At 41.9% G+C, this 26,075-nt stretch overlaps 1 protein-coding gene across 10 annotated transcripts in view; it reads right to left on the bottom strand.

Annotated features, from left to right (window-relative positions):
* Positions 1–26,075, bottom strand: part of TCF4 (transcription factor 4) — a 426,474-nt gene that overhangs the window by 285,551 nt on the left and 114,848 nt on the right. For all 10 annotated transcript variants that reach the window (XM_056849214.1, XM_056849212.1, XM_056849208.1 and 7 more), the window contains 2 exons: positions 9,232–9,293; positions 1,298–1,394 (listed from right to left, as the gene is read on the bottom strand). In XM_056849214.1, coding sequence (XP_056705192.1) covers positions 1,298–1,394; positions 9,232–9,293 — 159 coding nt within the window. The remainder of the gene's footprint in view (positions 1–1,297; positions 1,395–9,231; positions 9,294–26,075) is intronic.

Raw genomic sequence — 26,075 nt, 5'->3', positions numbered from 1 at the left:
ACCACAGAAAGCACAAATTTCCTTGGCGAAGATTACTTAGGGACCTAGAATATTCTTTGTTAAAGGAAGCCAAAATAAAGGGAGACAAAAGAAACGAACTTTTAAGTTACGGACATTCAAGAGGAAAGGTCAGAACTGAAAGGATCGCTCAGCATAGTGGGTTTTGCAGAAGATCTGGACAGGCAGAAAGTTTGTATTTACATTGCTTGGAGTCAACCCTAATATAGTGTGAGTTAAGTAGGGAGGATCAGAGTTTCCTTGCTTTTGTTGGCTCGAGCCAGCCCCTCGAAACTAACGTAACTACGTGCATGTGTGGGGACTACATACACATTACTGCAGGCTTCAACACCGCACCACATGTTAAACAACTCACAAATATTTCCTAATAATAAAAGACAAGGAATATTTCAGGGGACATATATTGAGTCTCGGAATGATATATCACAGTTACAACTCAGTGCTTTCATTGGCTCAGGTTCAGTTGTTTTAAACGGAGGAATCTCAGTTAGTCCATTGACGAGCACGCATGGAAGGGAGTGATCTTGGCGAGCGAAAGGGATTAGTAATATATTTTTTTTACATCATATATTTATCTTAACCAAACTCATTTATCAACCGTGATTAAAAAGAAGTTGCTATCTGCACTTGCAAGTAATTAAAGACTTTTCTTCTGACAGCCAGAGTTATGGCTGCTGAAATAGAGCCGGGCAAGCCAGAAAGATAGCGACTGAGCATGTTATCCAACTGTGAGGGCATACACTTGCCAAATACCACTGGCTGTCAAAGTGCAGCATGTTGAAGACACTGTACGCCTTAATGTATAAGTTTACAGCCCAAAGACTGCAAAGTCCCTGGAGGCAAATTTGCACTGTTATGCAAAGAAAACCATTTGAGATTACTGATAGCTAACTTCCCGTCATTGGGCAATTGAAATAAGTAAGCTTGTGCAATCAGTTCAACAGTTTTTTCTGTTCCAGTTATTCACTTACTATTTCTATGCTAGCAGTTCATGCATCTGAACACGATACTTGATACTTTTACGGAGAAAAAATGAGTATGGAAATTGCAATATATTCTACACATATAATAAGCAATGCTTGGGGTATTTCAGAAAGTGATGCGGCAGAACAGACATGAATTCAATGTATCACACAATCAAGCTGATATCAGATGAATATCAGGGAATTAAGTTAGCAAAACTGGATTTAAAAACATTAGAATACACTGCTTTCTTCCCATTTTAAAACCAACCAGAACTAAACACACAACTTAAACAGGAACTCTGAGGTCTTCTTACTTTGTATTCTGGAATTCACAAAAGGAGGAGATAGATTGTCATGTGATCCAAGGTCCCTGTTTGTCATATGTTCATACGGAGTTCCATCTCCATAGTTCTGTTAATGAATTAAGGGGAAAAAAATTAAGTATAACATGTACATTACCGCATAATACAAAGATATTTTCCCAATACATTATGAATAAAAAAAAACATTATAGGGGCCTCATTTTTATTTATGCTTTTATTTTATTCATGCATTGTTATTTATGCATTTAACATTCTTATTTAAGCATTTTTTTGGAAACATTTGTTTCACAGCCCCTCAGCCTCAATCAGACCAAGACAACCTCAATCAGACCAAGATTCTATCAAATCTAGTATCCTGTTTCACACAATGGTCAACTAGATCATCTCAAGAAGCCCAGAAAAATACGGGTCTTTCATGAAAGAGAAAGAAAAAATATGGTCTTCTCCACTGCCACCACAGAGCAACTAGAAGTATGCAGCTTAATGCTCTCTGTGTTTAAGTTCCATTTAGTTATTGCTCTGAAGACATTTGCAGAGTTTTGTTCTATCCACCAATACAACGTTGTGTGCCTATGGTTGCATTAACAACCAATGTGGTGTTATGTGTATGCATATATGTTTGTATGTATTTGAAGTGTGGTGTGTGTTTGTGTAACATGCGATCAAGTGGCAGCCAACTTATACTGCTGTCAAGCTGTAGCCAACCCCTGGTGGGGTTTTAAAGGCAAATGATTAAGCAGAGGTGGTTTGCCTCTGCAGAGTCTTCCTTGGAGGTCTCCCTTCCACGTTCCAACCAAGCTTCGCTTCCAACATCTAACCAGGTTGGGCTATACCACACCATTCCACATCCTTGAAATCTGATAGGGATTTTCAAATCTTTTGAACTGCCATTTGTTATGATTATGGACCCAATAATGATAAATAGTAAATGTTAAAATTATGCATTTTATTTATAGGCACTTCCAAGCAAGCTGACTCTAGGCAATTCTGGCTCAGTGGAAACTGACTCTTTCCTACTGGTTATTTCATTATCATCTCCGAGCCTTGATGTACTAATTAACTATGCAATCTGTTAGTTGTAAGCACAGTTGATTATACTTTTGCTCTGATCAATTTTACCTGAAGGCAGCAGGAAAAGAGGAAGACCCAACATGGGATGGATTGACTCTATAAAGGAAGCCACAGCCCTCAATTTGCAAAACCTGGGCAAGGCTGTTAAAGACAGGACATTTTGGAAGACATTAATTCATAGGGTCGCCATGAGTCGGAAGCGACTTGACTGAACTTAATATACCCAAGCTCACTTATGGTTTTAAGATAAATTGTTTTATAGCAACTGTATTTATTTTGTCCTCAGTTAATTTGCTATTATATGAAGCCCTATTAAAGAGTTCTGTTATTTCAATGTAATAAATTTTAACACCATAGCCCACAAGGCTGCTAGGGACCGTTTCTGCCCAAATAATAAACTTTCTTTTGTTTTTTTTCTAATTTTAACATTTTGCCTGCCTCTCACATGGCAAAAAACCCAGAGTTGCTTACCTGTAACTGTTGTTCTAAGGTAACATAACAGAAGCGTGCAGCTCCCTCTCTTTAGTGCTGGGTGCATTTTTAATTTTGTTTGTAGAAAACTAACCTTGTAGTTCTAAACAGGGTTACACCCTGCTACATTCACTGAAGCCAAGGGACCGATAAGGGTGTAGCTCTCCTTAGGAATGCACTGTAAGGCATTTAAATTGTACACACATGCCACAGAGCACAATTTTGTGTGATAACTACGTTCTAAATGTTAAAGCGGGAAAGTAAGTTTAGGTTTGATCAGACAGCAGGAGGAGGAGGAATAAGAAGAAAGAAAGAAAGAAAGAAAGAAAGAAAGAAAGAAAGAAAGAAAGAAAGAAAGAAAGAAAGAAAGAAAGAAAGAAAGAAAGAAAGAAAGAAAGAAAGAAAGAAGACAGACACAGCAGGAAGAAGAAGAAGAAGAAGAAGATGATAGTCCGCCACTCATGTGGAGTAGTGGGGAATCAAACCCAGTTCTCCAGATCAGAGTCCACCACTCCAAACCACCACTCTTAACCACTACACCATGCTGTATACATTTAATTTTCCCTACATCAATATTTTTTTCAAAAGGAAAGGAAGAGGTAGAGGGAGAGTCTTTGTTTTTCCCCTGGCTTCCAAATATCCAAAAAGGTTATATCCCTAATTCTTATCTCCAGCTGTCACAAAGATCAGTGATCTTACTACTAATAAGAGGCACTTCCTACGTCTGAAGCTTACTGTCAATTGGAATAAATGTGTGAGCACTGTAATACGAGAAGTCAAAGGGGCAGCTTCAGTTCACCCACGTAATGCACTTGAATGTCAGACTTGACAGTTGGAGCAATTGGCTTGTGGCTGGTTAAGCAGGAGATCTAAGTATGCTTTGAAGTCCCGTTAGGAGCATAGTGTCAAAAGACTGCAGATGCCTCAACCCTCTAAAATGTCCTAAGGTTTTGGTATCATCTCTTTTACGTTGGGAAAGCATCCTAACTGACCATCCAATCTAATACAACTTTGAGTAAGCACCCAAAATGTACAAATAAGTAACTGCAAGAACAAATGCAGCCTGTTATAACCATGTTAGGTGCTGTAAAGGTAAAGGTCCCCTGTGCAAGCACCAGGTCATTCCTGACCCATGGGGTGACGTCTCATCCCAATGTTTACTAGGCAGACTTTGTTTATGGGTGGTGCTCATTTTACCGGCCTCAGAAGGATGGAAGGCTGAGTCAACCTTGAGCTGGCTACCTGAAACCAACTTCAATTGGGATCGAACTCAGGTTGTGAGCACAGCTTGGACTGCATTACTGCAGCTTACCACTCTGTGCCAAGGGGCTCTACAAAACCTGTACAAACAGGTACTGTACAAACCTACTTAACTATTGGTACAAACTGCCTGTGATAGGCTGAAAATTTGGGATGTATTCATTATAACTTTTCTAGTCAACTCTTCTTACCAAGAAAGATGACAAAAATCCAAAAGCAACAACAAATACAAGAAGAACATGAATAAGCTTTCAACAAACATCAAAACTAGCCACAACTGCATCCCACCTTTATAAAAGTGCCCTCCTAAATAATTTGGTCTTACATACATTGCAAAATAACAGTAATGTGGAGGCTTTTCTCCCTTCATCAGGTGTAGGCCACCTTTGAAGATGGGCAGTCATCAATTTTAACTGTTTATAGGATGGCAACTTGCTTGGATAAGTGGAACTGCTGTAGCAGAGCATATTGGGTACAGGTGGTCCCTACAGGTCTGTGTCCGATTTAGGTGCTATGCCTATCCCAATAAAACCTGTTTAACTTGAACAAAATTGCTCAGTCCTAAATAGGGTTGCCTGGTCCCTCTTTGCCACCGGCGGGAGGTTTTTGGGGTGAAGCCTGAGGAGGGCGGGATTTGGGGAGGGGAGGGACTTCAATCCCATAGAGTCCAATTGCCCAAGGGGCCATTTTTTCCAGGTGAACTGACCTCTATCAGCTGGAGATCAGTTGTAATAGCAGGAGATCGCCAGCTATTACCTGGAGGTTAAACCTAAAACAATTGGTACGAGTGCTGAACAAACACTGGTTGAAGAGAAATATAGCACCCAGCTCAAATAGTAATTTTTTTATGAAGAATGGGTAGCAAAACCCTCAAATTAAAAGAATGCTATGGTAAGTATACAACTCTCAAAAGTTCAAAATAAATTCCAAATCATGCTAACATACAGCATCTAGCATGAAAAATATAACATTAGTACCTGGTTACCTCACCAGTAAACACTGAACGGAAAATACAAAGTCAAAATTCAAATTCATAGTCCAAAGTCCAGCATCCAAGATCCAAAGTCCAATATCAAAGTCCATTCAGGGTCCAAAGTCCATATAATTTCAAAGGTTTCAAAATCAAATTCAAAACGACACCTCCGGATTTGTGTACGTTTCGCCAAGGAATAGCTTCTTCAGTTGATTGGTTCAATCAGGGAAAATATATCATTCATAAGGGTACAAAGACCTCTAGAAAAAACATAAACATTTCCAACAGAACCCAACATGTAATTGCAATAGCAATTATCCATAGTGTATAGTGACCCTAAAATAATTCATACATACCGTTAACCAGCTGACCACTAGGGCTCTTTCCTATCTTTGAGGGCTGGTTAACTAAATGCTGATCAACCCAGCTGGTTTGCATCAGGACGAAAAGAGAAATTGTAGTTTTTAAAGTGGAAGTTATGGTTTACAAGAAAGTTTTTAGAGGAAACTGGTGAGATCGAACTCGTTCAGACCTGCAGGAGAGAGTGTTTTAAATAGATATATAAATTTCATTTCATGTCTGTGTAGAATTTTGGCAATAGCCTCATGCTGAAATCTGCGCGGCTTGTATTGCCAAAGCGCAAAGAAAAGTAAGTCCGTGTCCAAATGTCCCTTCTGTAAAAAATGGCTGGTAAGTGGTGCCTCCAGGGTCCTAGAGCGAATTCTCACTTTATGTTTGCCAATGAGTAGCTTTAATTGGCAACATATTGACCCGATATACATCAAAAAACAGGGGCAAATAATTGCTTAAATAACTTCTTTTCGATGGGTCATTTTAAAGGATACTCTTTGATTTAATCCCTCATATTTACTTTGCATTATGATTATATTGGGATACTTATATGAATACTAACTAGATAAAATAAGATACCTATAAAGTAACCAATTAGAGGGGGAATATATTGTTAGCAAAAGTATATACAATTTAATTTTGGACAGAAGAGAGTATAGGGGAAGTCAACTTTCTTTTTATTTATTTTTATTTTTTGAACTAGAATCTTTATTAGACTTTACTTTGTATTGTTAATTTATGTTTGAAATGAGAAAATAATAATAAAATTATTAAAAAAACAGGGGCAAATAATTGTGTAAATAACATTTTGGATGCTCAATTAGTAAATTGTCTGAAAGTATATTTAATATTAGAACCCGACGCGCTTACTTCCTTGATAGGTAAACTAAAAGGACAGAATGCGCATGCGCCACATTTATGGTGTCCAGGGATATTAACCCCTTCCAGACTGGGTAACCTGTCGGTTTTTACAAGGATATTACGCAAAGATTTAGTTTTTCTGAGGCCAAAAATCGGAGGTTCAGAGCATCCTGGTATATTATACAATATGTGTCAATGTCGGCGAATAATTTTCTGAAGTTCATGAGTCAGACGGTTGTATTCAAAAGAAGCATAAATCCTGGGAGGTTTCAATGTATTATCAATTTGGGGATGGAGCAAGGTTCCTCAGTCCTTCAATGCCACTTTGGACATGGCATTGGAAATCGTAGATGGGTCATATCCTCTATCAAGTAAGTTCTTATTCAAAACCTGAGCTGCGTCTGTGAAGTCTCGCTGAAAGGTGGCATTCCGTTTTAACCTAAGAAGTTGACTGTAGAGTAAATTGCGCCATAAGTGAAGCAGATGGTTCGATGAGAAGTGGAGCCTCGCTCCCACATCGGTAGGTTTCCGATAAGGCTTCACTGCCACCCGGTTTTCCTGGGTCCTAAAGACCTTTTCATCAAGAAAGGAAATAGCCTGTTGGTTCATCTGGCCAGAAAATTGTAGGTTAGGATTTAGCGAGTTCAGCCATCCTAAAATGAATCATAAACTGAAGCAGAGTCTAAAATACAAAATAAATCATCAATGTACCTAAAGTAAGAAACCACATGATCTTGAAAAAAATGATGGGAAGTTCGCGTTTCGAACGCGATCATATAGATGTTAGCCACTGAAGGGGCACAGGCGGCACCCATTGCCACTCCCTGTATTTGAAGGAAAAAAGAATCTAAATATCTAAAGAAATTATTCTCAAAGATAAAGTCAATCAAACACATTAAAAAATGTGTGGGAATCGAAGTATCTTGCCAGGTGTCAAGTAATTTTTCAGTGAGAAGTCTGACATCTTCCAAAGGTATATTAGTATACAGTGATGCCACATCGAAGGTAACAAAGACTGCTTCAGGAGTAATGGATCGATTTTCTATCTTCCCTATAAAGTCCCGTGTGTCCTTAATATATGAACCTGTACGTTTAGTGAAGGGTTGTAGAAAAAAATCAACAAAACGTGAGATAGGTCCTAAAAGACTCCCGATCGCAGAAATAATGGGACGGCCGGGTGGGTTTAATAGAGTCTTGTGTATTTTAGGGAGATAATAGAATATGGGGACCCTGGGAAACTTGACCATAAGAAATTCAGCAGTACCCTTATCAATATGGACTTTGGACTATGAATTTGAATTTTGACTTTGTATTTTCCGTTCAGTGTTTACTGGTGAGGTAACCAGGTACCAATGTTATATTTTTTCATGCTAGATGCTGTATGTTAGCATGATTTGGAATTCATTTTGAACTTTTGAGAGTTGTATACTTACCATAGCATTCTTTTAATTTGAGGGTTTTGCTACCCATTCTTCATAAAAAATTATACCATTTGAGCTGGGTACTGTATTTCTCTTCAACCATTACCTGGAGGTTGGCAACCCTAGTCCTAAAGCATGTACCATTCCTATGTGTATTGCACACGCAGGGCACAGTTTCAGAATACTCTCCCCAACTGCCACAACAGAAAAGACTTACAAGAAAAACGCTCTAACTTCCTGCACCACAGCAGAAGCAGGAGAGGACCTCTAAAGTTGTGTGACGTGTCTGGCTTAATTAAAAATATGATATATATCAAAAATGGTGGCATGATTGTCTTATGTATGGTGGAAACTAAATAGATAATGAGTACTCCTGCCGGAGTCCTTCGAGTATTCTCAGGATGTACAGAAATAACAACAGGCCATGTGGATATATACTTTTTTCAATGACTTGGTTCACCTATCTTTGTACCTTACTAATTTCTTTGAAGCATATGATGACAATGTTTTATATATTTCTATATATGCTTAAGCCCTGACCTGGATGGCCCAGGCTAGCCCGATCTCGTCAGATCTCAGAAGCTAAGCAGGGTCAGCCCTGGTTAGTATTTGGATGGGAGACCACCAAGGAATACCAGGGTTGCTGTGCAGACGAAGGCACCGGCAAATCACCTCTGTTAGTCTCTTGCCATGAAAACCCCAAAAAAGGGGTCGCCATAAATCGGATGCGACTTGACGGTCCTTTACACGCACACATATGCTTAAAAGCAATGTTAAGAAACATATAATGATAATAAACCCAAGATAAAATTTCATAAAACCTTTAGTCCCATACTCTCCAAACAGCAGCAAGATGCTTCACAAACTACTAGCCGGCCGTGATTCACGGGTCACCGAAAAGGTGGCAAGATTCCTGATGACAGTGGTCAATCAATGGGCACTTAGTTTGAAGAAGGACCACAGTACCGGGGACTGAATTATATTCAGACTCTAAAGTTTTTATCCTTTATGTTTTATTTATTTATTTTTCTACATCCTTTATTATGCCAATAAAGGTATTTGAATTTGATATAATGATAATAACAGTGGCAAAAAAACAAGCCAGAGTACTGACCTGGCAGATTTCCTAGAGTGCAAAAATGCCTGAACCTCGTATTACATATGCTGTGGCTGTTAGGAGAAAACATCTGGAAAGATGTCTACAGCAAATGAAATGTCAACAGCAGCCAGAAACACAGCTTACAGGCCAGAGATATCATAGGGTAATGGATCCAAGGCCGATAGCTACAAGCACCGCAAAAACATTTAACAAAGTTTCTCACTACCTGTTGGCAGCAACAGAGCAGGTGTCAAATTCAACTACAGGATCAGATAAGAGGCAATTCTAGGAAGAGGTTGCTCAGTAGCCCCATTTGCATGTACATTTTCCTATGCAATCAGGTGTAAAACTCTCATTTAGATTTTAAATTTACATACACAGGAAGCCTGGTGAGGAGAAAGAGATTAGATATACTTACCCTGGACGGGCTAGGATGTCCTCCATTCCCCCAGGACCCTGAGCTAGTTCTGTCTTCTACATCTAGGGACAAAAAATAAAGTTCTTTAGGCTTTATTGCAATAATTCTTTCCTTTTGTATAGGCACTTTTAAATTAATGCTTCAAATTAATCTCCTGTTGCCTTTAATTAAGAACCAGGCATAGGGCTACTACGATGACAGTGGCTTCTGACCCAACCACTTAAATTAACTCATTTAAATTCACAGCAGAAATGAACTGGACCCTCAGGAACGAGAGGTTTGCACATAAAAAAAAATTATTCCAGTCAGTTGGAAGACTTTTAAGAACTGGGTGGAAGTTGCCGACGGAAGTCAAATCCAAATCCTAGCACAAAAATGCATCGAGGTTCAAAGGGGAGGGGGAAGAAAACACGGGTACAACTTGTTTAAAACAGGGGTACAACTTGTTTAAAAGGGATAGATAAGGAAGGGGGGAGGAGTAGCACTGTATGTCAAAGATGTGTACACTCGTGAAGAAGTACATGAATCTGAGCATGGTAGTTTACTATGGGTAAACATAAAAGGAATAAGAAATAATTGTGATATTATGGTGGGGGTCTGCTATCGACCACCAAACCAGGCAGAGGACTTGGATGGGATGCTCCTAGACCAGATCACAAAGTTCTCAAGAGATGGGACCTGGTGGTCATGGGAGATTTTAATTACCCGGATATCTGTTGGAAGTCCAACGCTGCTAAAAATGCAAGATCCAATAAATTCCTGACTTGTCTTGCTGACAACTTCCTATTCCAGAAGGTGGACAGGGAAACAAGGGGATCTGCTATCTTAGACTTGATTCTCACCAACAGGGAAGAACAGGTCGATGAGGTTAAAGTAGTAGGCACCCTGGGTAGTAGTGACCACGTACTCTTGGAATTTACAATCTTGGGGAAAGGAAAACCTGTACGTAGTCAGACATATAGGTTGGACTTCAAAACAGCAAATTTTAACAAACTTAAACTTATGCTAGGTAGAGTCCCATGGTCAGAAATACTTAAGAAGAAGCGAGTTCAAGAAGGGTGGGCGTTTCTTAAAAATGAAATACTGAAGGCGCAATCCCAAACCATTCCTATGAGAAGGAAAAATGGGAGGAGCCTAAAGAGGCCAGGGTGGCTCCATAAACAGCTTTTTAAAGAGTTGAGAAATAAAAAAGACTCATTTAGGAAGTGGAAGGAGGGCCTTATAGCCAAAGAGGAATATAAACAAATAACTAGTTCTTGTAGGGAGAGTGTTAGGAAAGCTAAAGCTCAGTATGAACTTAGGCTAGTGAGAGATGCTAAACGCAACAAAAAAGGGTTCTTTTCCTATGTACAGAGTAAGAGTAAAAACAAGGACAAGATAAGCCCATTGCGTGGACCGGAAAGTGAAATTGTAACAGGAAATGAAGAGAGGGCAGAACTCCTCAATTCCTACTTTTCCTCAGTCTTTTCTCGTGAGGGAAGTGGTGCTAAACATGACATAAACAGAACATGTGATGAGGGAAGAGATTTGCAGCCTAGAGTTGGCATTGGGTTAGTGCACAAACACCTGGTTTCTTTAAATGAAACAAAATCCTCTGGGCCCGATGAATTGCACCCAAGGGTTCTCAAAGAACTTGCAGATGTAATTTCGGAACCTCTGTCTATTATTTTTGAAAAGTCTTGGCAAACAGGTGAGGTGTCAGAAAATTGGAGGCGGGCAAATGTTGTCCCCATCTTCAAGAAGGGGAAAAAGGAGGATCCGGGTAACTACCGACCCATCAGCTTGACTTCTATACCAGGAAAAGTTTTCGAACAAATCATCAAACAGTCCGTCCTTGAGCATTTAGAAAGGATGGATCTGATCATTAAGAGCCAGCATGGGTTTCTCAAGAGTAAGTCATGTCAGAATAATCTTATCTCCTTTTTTGAGAAGGTTACTACCTTGCTGGATCAGGGGAATGCTGTAGACATAGTTTATCTAGATTTCAGTAAGGCTTTTGATAAGGTTCCACATAGTATTCTAGTTGACAAATTGGGAAAATGTGGTTTAGATCCTATTATTGTTAGGTGGATCTGCAACTGGTTGACAGATTGTACCCAAAGAGTGCTAGTTAATGGTTCCTCATCCACTTGGAGATAAGTGACTAGTGGAGTTCCTCAGGGATCTGTGCTGGGCCCTGTGTGGTTCAACATCTTTATAAATGATTTGGATGAAGGCATAGAGGGGATGCTTACTAAATTTGCAGATGATACTAAATTGGGAGGGGTAGCAAATACGGTAGAAGACAGAGCCAAGATGCAGGATGATCTTGACAAGCTGGAGAAGTGGGCTAGAACTAATAAAATGCACTACAACAAAGACAAATGTAAAGTTCTGCATTTAGGTAGGAAAAATCAAAAGCATAATTATAGGATGGGGGAGACTTGTCTGAGCAGTAGTGTGTGTGAAAAGGATCTTGGGATCTTAGTAGACCATACACTGAACATGAGTCAGCAGTGTGATGAAGTAGCTAAAAAGGCAAATGCAGTCTTGGCCTGCATCAACAGAAGTATAGTGTCCAGATCACGCAAAGTGATGGTACTGTGTTCAGTTTTGGGCACCACAATTTAAAAAAGATGTAGACAAGCTGGAACGTGTCCAGAGGAGGGCAACACAGATGGTGAGGGGTCTGGAGACCAAGTCCTATGAGGAAAGGTTGAAGGAGCTGGGTATGTTTAGCCTGAAGAGGAGAAAACTGAGAGGGGATATGATAACCATGTTCAAGTACTTGAGGGTCTGTCATATAGAGGATGGTGCCGAGTTGTTTTCTGTTGCCCAAGAAGGTCGGACCAGAACCAACGGGTTGATATTAAATCAAAAGAGTTTCCGTCTAGACATTAGGAAGAATTTTCTAACAGTTAGAGCGATTCCTCAGTGGAACAGGCTTCCTCGGGAGGTGGTAAGCTCTCCTTCTCTGGAGGTTTTTAAGAAGAGGTTAGATGACCAGCTCTCAGCAATGCTGATTCTGTGACCTTATGCAGGTGATGAGAGGGAGGGCATCTTGACCATCTTCTGGACATGGAGTAGGGGTCAACTAGGGGTGTGGGGGTGGAGGTAGTTGTGAATTTTCTGCATTGTGCGGGGGGTTGGACTTGATGATCCTGGTGGTCCCTTCCAACTCTATGATTCTATGCTTCTACGAAAAAGCGTACAAAGCACTGAAACAAATGATAGACTGTTCTGATTATACACTTTTTTTTCCCTTCCTTTTGAAGCCAGTGTGGTGTAGTGGTTAACAACAGTGGTTTGGAGCAGTGGACTCTAATCTGGAGAACCGGGTTGGATTCCCCACTCCCCCACATGAGTGGCGGACGCTAATCTGGTGAACTGGATTTGTTTCCCCACTCCCACACACGAAGCCAGCTGGGTGATCTTGGGCTAGTCACAGCTCTCTTAGAGCTCTCTCAGCCCCACCTACCTCACAGGGTGTTTGTTGTGGGGAGGGGAAGGGAAGGTGGTTGTAAGCCAGTTTGAGTCTCCGTTAAGTGGTAGAGAAAGTCAGCATATAAAAACCAACTCTTCTTCTTCACCAATTCTTTTACACGCTTATTTGAGGAGCATCCCCATTCAGAAAAAAACAAACAAACACATGCAGGCTGGTTCTACTGTGGTTCAGCTTTCTGGAACTTGGATAAGTTGTACTTAAATTCCACAACTCAGCCAAACAGCTCTAAGGAATGCCATTTCAGAGCAGAAATCAAACATTCCAGTGACCGGACAGACAGGGTGGAGGTGATGCCCTGTGTTCTTTGGCAAATCCATACTGGAAGCAACCAGGAAACTACTTGTGTAAAATGTACAACTAAGAAAGGCTGGAGCCAGCATGCTGTAGTGGTTAAGAGCAGTGGTTTGGAGCAGTGGACTCTGACCTGGAGAACCAGATTTGATTCCCCACTCCTCCACATGAGCGGCAGAGGCTAATCTGGTGAACTGGGTTGGTTTCCCAGCTCCTACACACAACGCCAACTGGGTGACCTTGGGCTAGTCACAGCTCTCTTAAGAGATCTCTCAGTCCCACCAACCTCACAGGGTGTCTGTTGTGGGGAGGTGATTGTAAGCCGGTTTGATTCTGCCTTAAGTGGTAGAGAAAGTCAGCATATAAAAACCAACTCTTCTTCATCATCATCAGCAATAGCCTTGCTTTTCCAGCTGTCCCCCCCCCCCCCGGTTTGGTTAGCGTATATGGCTCTGTCTGCTACACCATTTTATGCTAATAGCATATCATAGGGTGAGAAAGAGTGACTGGACCAGCGAGTTTAATGACAAGTGGAGATTTGATCCTGGATCTTTCACGTCTTAGTGCAACAATTACTCCTTTGCTACATTGGCTCTATCCCACCTTTCAGTTAATAGAAGCCCACAAAGCAGCAAACAAAACAATTTAAAAACAGCATTGACCATCCAAAACCTATAAAATTATATATTAATATAAGCTCGAGGGTGAGAGATTCAAAACAGATAAAAGGAAGTATTTCTTCACACAATGCATAGTTAAATTGTGGAACTCCCTGTCCCAGGATGTGGTAATGGCTGCCAACTTGGAAGGCTTGAAGAAGGGAGTGGACATATTCATGGAGGAGATGGCTAGTCATGAATACTAGTCATGATGCATACCTATTCTCTACCGCAGGGATGTCAAACGTAAGGCCCGAGGGCCAGATCAGGCCCCTTGAAGGCTCTTATCCAGCCCACGAGCCAGCTGAGGCAGCCACCCCCTCCAGTCCCAAACTGGGCTGGCAAGTCCGCTGTGGGCTCGCCAGCCAAGGCAGCCACCTTCCCCAGTTCCAAGGTGTCAATTATCAAAGACTGTTAAATAAAAGAAAATACTGTAATTGTACAAATACTGTAAAATACTATCATTAATTGGCTTTGCCTGTATCTTCTATAAAGTTTGTATCTCTGGTACCTGGTATTAAATTTTATTGTAGACATGGCCCGGCCCAACCGAGTGACATTTCATGTCATATTTGGCCCTTGCCACAAATGAGTTCGACACCCCTGCTCTACCGTATCCAAGGAGCATGCCTATTATATGTACCATTTATCTGCTTTTACTCTGCAGTGTATGGAGCAGTGAACCATGCATTAACATTAATACTAGTCATGACGCATGTCTATTCTCTCTAGTATCAGAGGAGCATGCCTATTATATTAGATGTGGTGGAACACAGGTAGGATGGTGCTGCAGTCGTCTTGTTTGTGGGCTTCCTAAGGGAACCTGGTTGGCCATTGTGTAAACAGACTGCTGGACTTGATGGGCCTTGGTCTGGTCCAGCATGGCTTTTCTTATGTTCTTAACCAATTAAATTGGAAGATTCATCGTTCAAGTAAAATCAGGCAGCAATATGAGCAGAAATCAGTAATCTTGGCTACCTTAACTGAGTAGTTAAACTATTCCCCTAAACAGCACTACTTGTAGCCTTATGCTGAACTACCATCAAGCGAGGACAAGGTCAGTTGACCTGGGGAAGGAGTTCTACAGTCTTGGTATCGCTGGTAAAATGACCCCATCCCCATTCAACATTCAATGGTAGTTTGACATGAAAGGGGTTGCAAAGAAAGATCTTTATGTACAGGTAGTTTCCTCTTTTAACAGCGAATCCTTGGGAAGTATCCTAGAATCAAACCATTTGGGATTTTAATGGTGAAAACCAGAACTTTAAATCGGGCCTGGTAACAAACCAACCACCACACATAAACAAATGAAGTAGACATATCCTCTGCAGTTACTCCACTGAAATGAATGGGCTTAGACTGGAGTAACTCTCCTTAGGATTGCACTGTCAGATCATTAGTCTATCAAGGACAGGACTGCTTACCCTGAGGACCAGCAGCTCTCATGTGATACCCTTTAAAAAAAACTGGGGATACCAGAGATTGGACCTGGGACCTTCTACATGCAAACCAGATGCTCTACCACTGAGCCACAGCCCCTCCCCAACGGAGCCAAAAGACTGGCATAATATCATCCATTCAGTTAATGATCAAGCTGTGTCATTCCAGACATTCCCCAAGGGCAGCCTCATACGCTGAACTATTTACAGAAGTCTAATCTGGAACTAATAAAAAGTACGTACAACTGTTCATTTTCAGGGGGAAAAGGCACAGTTGCAAACAGCCTAAATTGGTTAAAACAACAACAACAACCCGAGTCCATTGCTGCTACCTGAGCATCCAAGTATAACAGCAGACGCAGGAACTCAGCCAGACTGCAAGCCTTGGTCTTAATGATATGATTCTATGATTCTATAACATTTGACACAGGCTGTACACCCATAGCCATATCATATTGGTTCAGAATCCACAGTGCTTCCATGATGTCTGGATTAAGATTCCGCTTGTTTACTTTCCCATGTCCATTAGTTATTTTAAACAACGATTCATTACCTTCATTGTATCCCTACAACCAGATGGAAAGGAAAAAAGAGAAGTATGTGGGAACAGTGATAGATGCTTCTCCCCGAATGAGCAGGTTATCCCCCCAAAAATTTTATGTTGAGGTTAAAAAATGAAGGAACCATGATGGAACCACGAGGCGACCCACAAGTCAATGGACACAGCAGAGTTAATATATTTATTGGCTGCTTTTCTCCCTAACGAGGTCTAAAGAAGTTTACAAGAAGTAAAAATACAATAAAAGTACAGCTTTAATATGCCAAAACAACAACAACAACACACCGTCCAAGAAGAATGAACTGTATCTTGGGGCTCAGGCTGAACAGGTCTCCAAAGCAACAAGCTAAGAACACTTTGGTTCCCGCCCCCTCCCATTAAGCTCAAATACACTAAGGTTTCTTTCTGCCTTTATTGAGGGGGGAGACTAAAAAAGTAGAAATATCTCTCCACAACACCTTCTTTAAGTTGGAACCTCTGCTACACCATATCCAGTCAGATCTCAACAAGGTGAACCAGAAGGATGTCATGACTGATGAGATCCAACAGGGACCTAGTCCTTGAATCTATCTATAGCTCAGAACAGGTTTTCCAGTATGGATGAAGCATAAGGACTGCAAAGTTAATAAAAATGCTAGCTAGTTTCTCAACCTCTTATAGTGCCACCCTTGTGTGACGACCCTACAAATCAATGTCCTCCAAAACATCCTATCCTTAACAGCCTTGCTCAGATATTGCAAATTGAGGGCCGTGGCTTCCTTAGCAGAGATATACCCTTCTGAGTCCATTCAATTCAATGGGCTTAGAAGATATAACTTTGCTTAGGATGTAACTGTTCAATAAAGTCACCTTATTATAAACAAATACTCTAATATGAATACTTCGTAGTGTTGGAACAGTCTATCATTGGCTCATATATCCATAGACCTGAGAACAAAAATTTACATTCTTAAAATAGTTTGAAAGGGTAGCCGTGTTGGTCTACAGTAGAACAGCCAGATTTGAGACCAGTAGCACTTTAGAGGCCAATAAGATTTTTGTTGAGTATGAGCAAGTACTTGATGAAAGGAGCTTTGATTCTCGAAAGCTCATACCTTAACGAATCTTGTTGGTCTCTAAAGTTCTCTTGGACTCAAAGCTACGTTCTGGGGAGATTCCCTAGGAAGGCAGGAAAATATGGCTTTGCAAAATTCAAAACCAAAAGAGAAAAAGACAAATTGGCCTGATGAGGACTGAACACACGCTAGGAGGAACAGAATGTTGAGAACTAGAGAAAATTAAAAAGCTGAGCTGGGCAAATTGGCTTTCTCAAACCCTTGAGAGCCTTCAGAAACCTGGTAGGGGAGATTGGTGTATTTATGTGGGAGACGGGGATTTCCAGATTTTTTATACACAATTTATCATAAGTACTCAGCTTGTACTCAGGAAGGGAAAGACCAACAAACCTGGATCATAAACACATTCTCACATATTTAACTCTATATTGCAGGTAAATTGTCAAACTGGTTTGCTGAGGCTTGAAACCTAACATAAGAACATAAAAAAGGCCATGCTGGATCAGACCAAGGCGTATCAAGTTCAGCAGTCTGTTCACAAAGTGGCCAACCAGGTGCCTCTAGGAAGCCCACAAACAAGATGACTGCAGCAGCATTATCTTGCCTGTATTCCACAGCACTAATATAACAGGCATGCTCCTCTGATCCTGGAGAGAATAGGCATGCATCATGACTAGTATCTGTTTTTACTAGTAGCCATGAATAGCCCTCTCCTCCATGAACATGTCCACTCCCCTCTTAAAGCCTTCCAAGTTGGCAGCCAACACTACATCCTGGGGCAAGGAGTTCCACAATTTAACTATGAGTTGTGTGAAGAAATACTTCCTTTTATCAGTTTTGAATCTTTCACCCTCTGGCTTCAGCAGATGATCCCGCATTCTAGTATTATGAGAGAGGAAGAAAAGCTTCTCCCTGTCCACTCTCTCCATACCATGCATAATTTTATAGACCTCTATCATGTCTCTCCTTAACCGCCTTCTTTCCAAGCTAAACAGCCCTAAGCGTTTTAACCGCTCCTCATAGGGCAGTTGCTCTAGTCCCCTGATCATTTTGGTTGCTCTTTTCTTTTCAGAAAGATTCAGTGAAGAAAGTATGGCTCTTGTTGGTTTTCTTGTTCTTTTTAATTCACACTTGATGTATATTTATTTATTTACTTTACTTTTTTTTCTCTATTCCTTCTGTACTGCTCAATATTAAAAAAACATTTCAACATGTCAGGCTTTGCAGGGCTCTGCCCATAGCCTGTAGCATAAGCCAAGGAGTAAGAGCGCTTCATTTTGTTCTTTGCTATGATTCTGTGTAGATTATGACTGAACAAATTACTTTGTGTAAAATGGAACACGCAACACCCACCTCACTATGGTGCTGCAAGGCTTAATTAATTACATATGCTAAACTGCTATTAAGACCTCTTTCGATTAAAAAAAAAGTTTATGGGGATTTTTCATCTTTACTCTGCAAGCGCATGTTTCTCCTTGGCAAAAATGGAATAGGGTTGCAGAAACTTCCGTTTCACCCCCACTACCAAAACACAAATCCTATGTATGTTTTTGTGAAGAAAGCTTTTGCTAATTGAATGTCATACTTTCTGTTTCGTCCATTCATAGAGCAGCGGGATAAAGGAAACAAGGAAATAAAGACTGAAAAGTGCACGCAAGTGTGTTTTCACATGAGGAATTCTAATTGCAGCTTGCTCTGCTGTCTAATGCTATTGACCTTAGGCGGCCTGAGAAGGCAAGCAGACTGGTTGCTTCCAATGGTATCCCAAATGGAACCTGGTTTCCCTCACGGATAGTCAAAGACAGTGCATCATGCGCCTTAGGGTAGGCCATGGCTGTTCTGAGGTTGCATCAAGGCCCAAGAGAAGAAATGAAAGTCCCTCAACTCTACTGTCAAAGGCAGAGTCCATTATGCGCTTCGTAGCATACTGAAGCATGTTGGAGTAAGCGTGCCTGACTGCTCATTAAAAATGTGTTGAGATCTCCTGTGACTATTCTAGTTAGGCAGCAGTCCAGCAAAGCAATTACAAATGAACTTAATTTTAAGCTCAACCATAAAGTTCTAGTGATTTTTGCAGTGATGTTTAATGTCCAATTGTGGATGAGTGCTATGAAGAATATCACACCGAAGCAAAAAGAAAAGGAAAAAAAAGCAGGAACATTCTACTCTCAAAAGGTTTATTTAATATAGATGGCGCAGAAGTCAATATCACTATTCCTCCTATCAGTAACATTTCAGGACAACATCCTTAGCAGATTAAAATGGCTTTATGTTGTCCGCCAGTTTAAATTAACTTTACACTGCAACAGTAGTATGGGCCAGCGTGGTGTAGTGGTTAAGAGTAGTGGACTCTAATCTGGAGAACTGGGTTTGATTCCCCACTCCTACACATGAAGCCAGCTGGGTGACCTTGAGTTAGTCACAGTTCTCTTCGAACTCTTTCAGCCTCACCTACCTCACAGGGTGTCTGTTGTGGGGAGAGGAGGGGATTGTGATTGTAAGCTGGTTTAATTCTCCTAAAAAGGTAGAGAAAATCGGCATATAAAAACCAACTCTTCTTTTTCAGCATGGACAGGATCAGACATGTTGACTTCCTTGTTTATAAATTTGTCTTCCCCAAAATTCCCTTATGCAGATGAACTTTCTTTGTAGTGATTTTTGTCTTGCCTTTTTCTATTTCAAACAATTCCTTACTAAATTTATCATTTATTATCGCTTTTCCTCAGTGCTTGGAAAAGCTTCACAGACTTCAGCATAGTTCAAACTCCCAGCATAGTTCATAATCTCAAACAGTGGTCTGGTGGCTCATTAATGATTCTCAGGCTCATGGGCATGCCTTCCTTCCCCTGCTTTCCTGCAACAGTTTGTCATTCAATCTGAACCAACAGAATTTTCGGTTCCCTTCCCCCAAAATAGTAAGCCACAACCAAACCATGGCTGTCAATTCTTGTTTGGGCCAGAACTGCAAACCACAGTTAATGAGCTAGAACAAAATGGCAAACTATAATTAGATGAAAACCAGGAAGTGTAGGACATAGTGGAGACAGGGGTTTAATTAAGCCGTAAGTGTCCAAACCACTGTTTGACATCTGAGCCATCTCATTGTTTAATTAATCCTTTAATCAACCATGTAAAAAAGGCCAGTATTATAATATCTGCAGTTTTAATTTATAAAATATGAAGCCCTGGGTAAGCTATCCAGAGCATTAGCACCGGATATTATTAATACTAACACCCAACAACCCTATTATGTTAACTAAGCAGACAGCACAAATACCCCATTGCCAAACCAGGGTTTGCAGGAAGTAGTCAGTTAGCTGAAGTTAAATCCAGAAACCACAACAAAAGAACCACCCAACAATAAAAAATACAGTGAAAATGTTTCCATCTGTGAATGTACGTGCTTGTGTGCATGTGCATGCATGCCAAGGTTTTAACAAATTGTATTATAAATCTACAAGATGGGCTCTCAAATCCTACTGAAATATACAGTGGAAAGAGCCAGTTCCAATTAATGCTCAGAACTTCGTGGTGAACGTGCTCCCAAGGCAAACATGTCTTGTCAGAACTCCCTTGATTACACACAATTGTTTATTTATTTAGCAGCACGGGCCTCGGCTTCTAATGCTGCTGTGCGGGCAGCAAAATCCCAGAAGCAAGGGCCAGCACTGGCATTGGGGGGGGGGGCATGGGTGGAACTGACGTTGGTCAGCTCCCAAGCCCCTTTCGGACCGGGAACACCCTGCTACACCAGCAAAATAGCTGGCATAGCCCCATGAAACTCAATGGGAGCATTTCACGGTGTGTGTGAAAAAGCATTTAATTTTTTTTTCTGGCGGGGAAGGATCTCAGGAGACCATCCCCAGCCATCAACTATCTACCCCTCCCTTCAGGAATGGGCTGTGTGACTGCTCAGTGAGATGCACCCTTTACATGACCAACACCCAACAGAATGCATGGCTTGCATTTTGTACCTGCACAGTCAGCATCTGTCTCAGAAGTGATCACCGTTATTGATGGTAAGATCTGTTGGGTTCCTCACCAGACACTGAGACACTAAGTAGGAAGTCTCGGCTCTAACATCTTAAACTGAACTTTGTTTTTTTCATTTTACCTTATGCCGCTTTGAACGTTGGAGATGGTAGCAGGTGGGGGTGGTGAGAAAGTCTAATTGTGCACGAAAACAATTTTCATCAAGCAAACAGAACATTCACTGGGGCGCATCCAATCAGCTCCCCAAATAATCAGTTCCCTGCTTGTGACCCATAGGCAGGACAGGGCATGGGCCGCTGAGCATTCCTAATTCCAGTGTAATGCTGCTTACTATCACATGGGGTGAGCATCAGAAGTCAACAAAGCAGGGCAGCAGGGCTGGCCAGAGCCTATTTTTATTTTCAAATTCTGGGAACAGATACACATGCTGCAACTGAGTAAGAATGAATCTCCTGATCGAGGCTGTACTCATGGGGGAAGGGTCTTTGTGTTATATGTATGGGGTTCGACTGTACGTGGAACCCTCTCAGGACTCTTGCCTTTGCAGTATCCTGGTGCCTGTCCTTGTGCCATGTTTCATCATTAACCTTATTTAATAGGTTTAAGATACCACTCAGAAAAATAAAGGCAGAGAAAAAGAAGATTTGGTTTTTATGCCCCCATTTCTCTACCATAAGGGTCTCAAAGTGGCTTACAATCACCCCACCCCAACGACAGGTGAGGTGGGACTGAGAGAGTTCTGAGAGAAATGGCTGGCCCAAAGTAACCCAGCAGGCTGCATGTGGAGGAGCGGGGAATCAAACCTGGATCTCCAGATTAAAGGAGAACCAGCGTGGTGTAGTGGTTAAGAGCGGTGGTTTGGAGTGGCAAAGTCTGATCTGGAGAACCAGGTTTGATTCCCCACTCCTCCTCATGAGCAGCGGAGGCTAATCTGGTGAACTGGATTTGTTTCCCCACTCCTACACATGGAGCCAGCTGGGTAACCTTGGGCTAGTCAGAGCTCTTTTGGAGCTCTCTCACCTACCTCATAGGGTGTCTGTTGTGAGGAGGAGAAGGGAAGGTGATTGTAAGCCAGTTTGATTCTGCCTTAAGAGTAGAGAAAGCTGGCATATAAAAACCAACTTCTTCTTCTAAAGTCTGCCATTCATGTGGAGGAGTGGGGAATCAAACCCAGTTCTCCAGATGAGAGTCCACGCTAGGGCTGTCGATTCGGTTCGTCCTGAACCGAAAAACCGCTGAATTTCCCCCGATTCGGCGGTTTCCGGTTCAGATGGAACTGAACTCAAAAAAAGGAGGGGAAAGGACGCACCGAATTCAGTGAGTTTGGGCAAACGCCGAATAAATTCAGCAGGTTCGGCTTTTCCCGCCGTTAAAGACCGCCCCGCCCGGTTTCCTGGGAGTCCCAGGAAACCGGGCAGGGCGGTCTTTAAACTGCTCTCCGCTGCCTGGGCAGGCAGCGGGGAGCAGTTTAAACCCCCACCGCAGTTTAAACGCCCCCCGGCACCCAGGCAGCGCGGAGCACTTTAAACCCCCCCTCAGCTGTTGGGCGGTCCCCGCCCAACAGCTGAGCGTTGGACTGGGAAGGGTGGGGAGGTTCAACTGCTCTGCGCTGCCCTGGGCAGGCAGCGAGGAGCTGTTTAAACCCCCACTTCCCCCCTTCACCTACTTGCCCTTTAACTGGAGGTGCTGGGTGACGGTCTACCACTGAGCCACAGTCCCTCCCCTAAGAGACACTTCCTGGGAAGGGTTTTGGGCCGCCCTCTCCCCACAGTTGGTACTTAACTGCCGAGGTCGCTTACTATCATTAGCTCACCCACTGCGATGGCCATCCTGGAAGTACTTCTGCTTATGTAAATATTCTCACTGATCATCACTGAATCCACATCTTCCCTTTTTAGATTAACGTAATTCATGCTATTGCATTCCCTATTACTATGTATGGGTGTGAATGCTGGACATTGAAGAAAGCTGATAAGAAAATAGATTCCTTTGCAATGAGATATTGGAATAGAGTAATACGGATACTGTGGACTGCCAAAAAGACAAATCAGTTTGATCAAATCAAACCTGAACTGACCCTACAAGCTAAAATGACTAAACTGAGGCTATCATACTTTGGTCACATTACGAGAAGACAAGAGCCACTGGAAAAGACAGTAATGCTAGGAAAAGTTGAAGGCAGCAGGAAAAGAGGAAGACCCAACAAGAGATGGATTGACTCAATAAAGGAAGCCACAGCCCTCAATTTGCAAGATCTGGGCAAGGCTGTTAAGGATAGGACGTTTTGGAGGACACTGATTCATAGGGTCGCCACCAGTCGGAAGCGAATTGACGGCACTTAGCAAACACACATAACATTCCAGGTGAGAGAGGGCCAAAGAGTGCCGAAGTACTATCATTCATTATGGATTATTTTTTATTGTATTACTTCAAAACAACAGATTTAATCTGACTGGAAGATTGACGAAGCAAAACACTTAAGCTATATGCAGAGTCTGAACTGGATATGCATGTGCAGTTAGGGACCCAGTACGGCCGAGAAGGAGTGCGATATAAATCAAATAAATAAATAAATGTGTGGTGTGTCTGCAAACCAGCATGACAGATAAAATTACCACTGTCCCCACAAATGTATATAATCGCGTTTATTAATGTTATGGTTTTCAACATCAAAAATTTCAAGTATCTCAATGAAACATTAAAGTGCTAATAACACAAGACATTCCAGGTAAATATTTAATCAGGTTCCATAAAAATGTGAATCTTTCCAATGACAGAGGGGATGAATTATTGCATTCGGTTAATTAGGCAGTGTTTTAAAGCACACACGCGCACAGGTGATATGTAATTCTGCCTGTTAATCTTGCAATATGAATGACATAATTTAGCTATGTCCAGCAATGTATTTCCATACTTTTAGGAGGTTTTTGTCCTGCCCCCTTTTGTTTTATTTTTAGATGCATGATAATATAACCTACCTAATCATTTGCCAGGGGTGTCAAATTTCAACTTGTTGTAAATGTTTATGATGTGTTTTAAACCTCCAAAAATGAGATTTTATAATGTAAACATTGCAGCATTAATGATCCTGCTGTAAACTACTAACTAAATCCTAAAAAACAAACTATTTTTTGTACAAAAAAAAAAAGAGCTATGGTATTTGGAAAGATTCTGCCATCAAAACCATAAGCTACATTCTAGAGTGCCAGATAGGGCTGCCAACCACCAGGTACTAGCTGAAGATCTGCTATTACAACTGATCTCCAGCCGATAGAGATCAGTTCGCCTGGAGAAAGTGGCCACTTTGGCAATGGGACTCTATGGCATTGAAGTCCCACCCCTTCCCAAACCCCGCCCTCCTCAGGCTCTGCCCCAAAAACCTCCCGCCAGTGGTGAAGAGAGACCTGGCAACCCTAGTGCCGGATCACAACCTAACCTTTTAAAATCAGCAATTCATAGATTCCCTTTTAACTGGTATGCACAGGTACATTGACAATGTCCCCAAAAATAGTATCTAAAAGAGTCTAAAAATACTGCAGAGGCTAGTAGTATTGCCTTCCAGCAAATATGGATGAGAATTACTAATATATTAAGTCACTTCCTCTTTCAGGCTCCTCCCCCCATAACTGTATGGCTCAAATGCACATTTCCACCCACATCCCAAGATACCCTAATTCTATATAGACACATAAGCAAACATGCTTCAGATAGCAACAACAGATTCACAAGATATTTCAATAAACATGCTTGAATGCAATCCATCACAGGCCCTTGAAGTTAATGGGACTCAACTCTTGATGATTTGCAGCTGAATCAACTATCTCCACTGAGAAGCAGTGTGAATGAGTTAATGTGGGATCATATGACATTTCTATCTGCAGCATTTGACCTATGATGGCTGATTAACCCATGCAAGTCACAGGGCCGGTGTCAGGCTTTTTTGCGCCCTAGGCAAGGCTAACTACTTGTGCCCCCATAGCAAACCAATTTGCAAAAACAAATGTCTTGTAGAAAAAATAAAAGCATAAAACTTGAAATTGCTTAAAAAAATTAAAAAATTGACCCTCAGGTCAGTTTTATGCCCCTTTGAAGTCTGCGCCCCAGGCAACCGCCTAGTTTGCCTAATGGTAGCACTTGCCCTGGCAAGTCATTCTATGGTACTGTGCCATATGATGGCAGGCATGCATTCACTCAGAAACTTAGGCTGTGTTCAGGTATAATAAACAGGAGTCTTAAAGCACCTTAAAGACGGGCAGCACGGTCCTTAGGGGGTGCATAGTTCTGGTGCTGCAGGAGATGGCACAGCCACGGCGCCTCCTGATCGGTTTGCTGCACTGCAGTGAGCAAGCCAATCGGGAAACTCCCCCAGCCCCATGGAACTGCTCTATGCAATTCCATGGGGCTACGCCACCATTTTTGCTGGCCTAAGTCAACGCTGGCAAAAGGGCATGTTCCCAGGCAAAAGAGCTTAGGGAGCTGGCTAGTGTCAGCCCTGCCCCCAGGAATTCCCCTTGGTCACCAGCACAAGCCCCTATGCAAGAGCTCTGTGGCCGAGGCTGTGCCAGCGTGGTGTAGTAGTTAAGAACGGTGGTTTGGAGCGGTGGAGTCTGATCTGGAGAACCGGGTTTGATTCCCCACTCTTCCACATGAGCGGCGGAGGCTAATCTGGTGAACTGGATTTGTTCCCCCACTCCTACACACGAAGCCAGCTGGGTGTCTTTGGGCTAGTCATGCTCTCAGCCTCACTTACCTCACAGGGTGTCTGCTGTGGGAAGGTTATTGAAAGCCGGTTTGATTCTGCCTTAAGTGGTATAGAAAGTCGGCATATAAAAACCAGCTCTTCTGCTGCTGCTGGTGCCCATGTGTGGTACTGCTGCGCCAGCCAGCATAAGTGCCCCAGAGCCAGGGTTAGTGCCCATCTGCATGGCACAAGTGGCACTAACACCAGCTTCTAGGTCCATTCCCACCCCCTTTAGAATTGCACTGTAAGTGTTCCAGCATAGACTTTCATGGACTAGATCCCACTTCCTCAGAGGTAATAAATGGATCTTTACCATGCTGCCATGTTTGGTGCAACATTTGCTACTTGAAAGTGACTTTGAAAAAGTTAAATGCACAGCCATTGCCTAAGTGAACAAGTATTCCTGTATCTTCAGTGCTCCTTTTTCTTTAAAAGACCAACATTTGATGGACAGAATCTAGGTTCGATGCACCTCCGTACATTGTACCACTTTGATTTCACCCTTCAGTTAAACCTAACAGTTTGAAAACACATAATTTCTACCTGAAATAGCGCACCTGTTTTACCATCACTTCTGTCCTGCAGGTGAGCAGGTTTTCCAATGGTCAATGATTTCTAATTGT

This window comes from Euleptes europaea, chromosome 4 (assembly GCF_029931775.1).
Source record: "Euleptes europaea isolate rEulEur1 chromosome 4, rEulEur1.hap1, whole genome shotgun sequence".
NCBI classification, from domain to species: domain Eukaryota; kingdom Metazoa; phylum Chordata; class Lepidosauria; order Squamata; family Sphaerodactylidae; genus Euleptes; species Euleptes europaea.
This window is presented reverse-complemented; position numbering and strand designations above follow the sequence as displayed.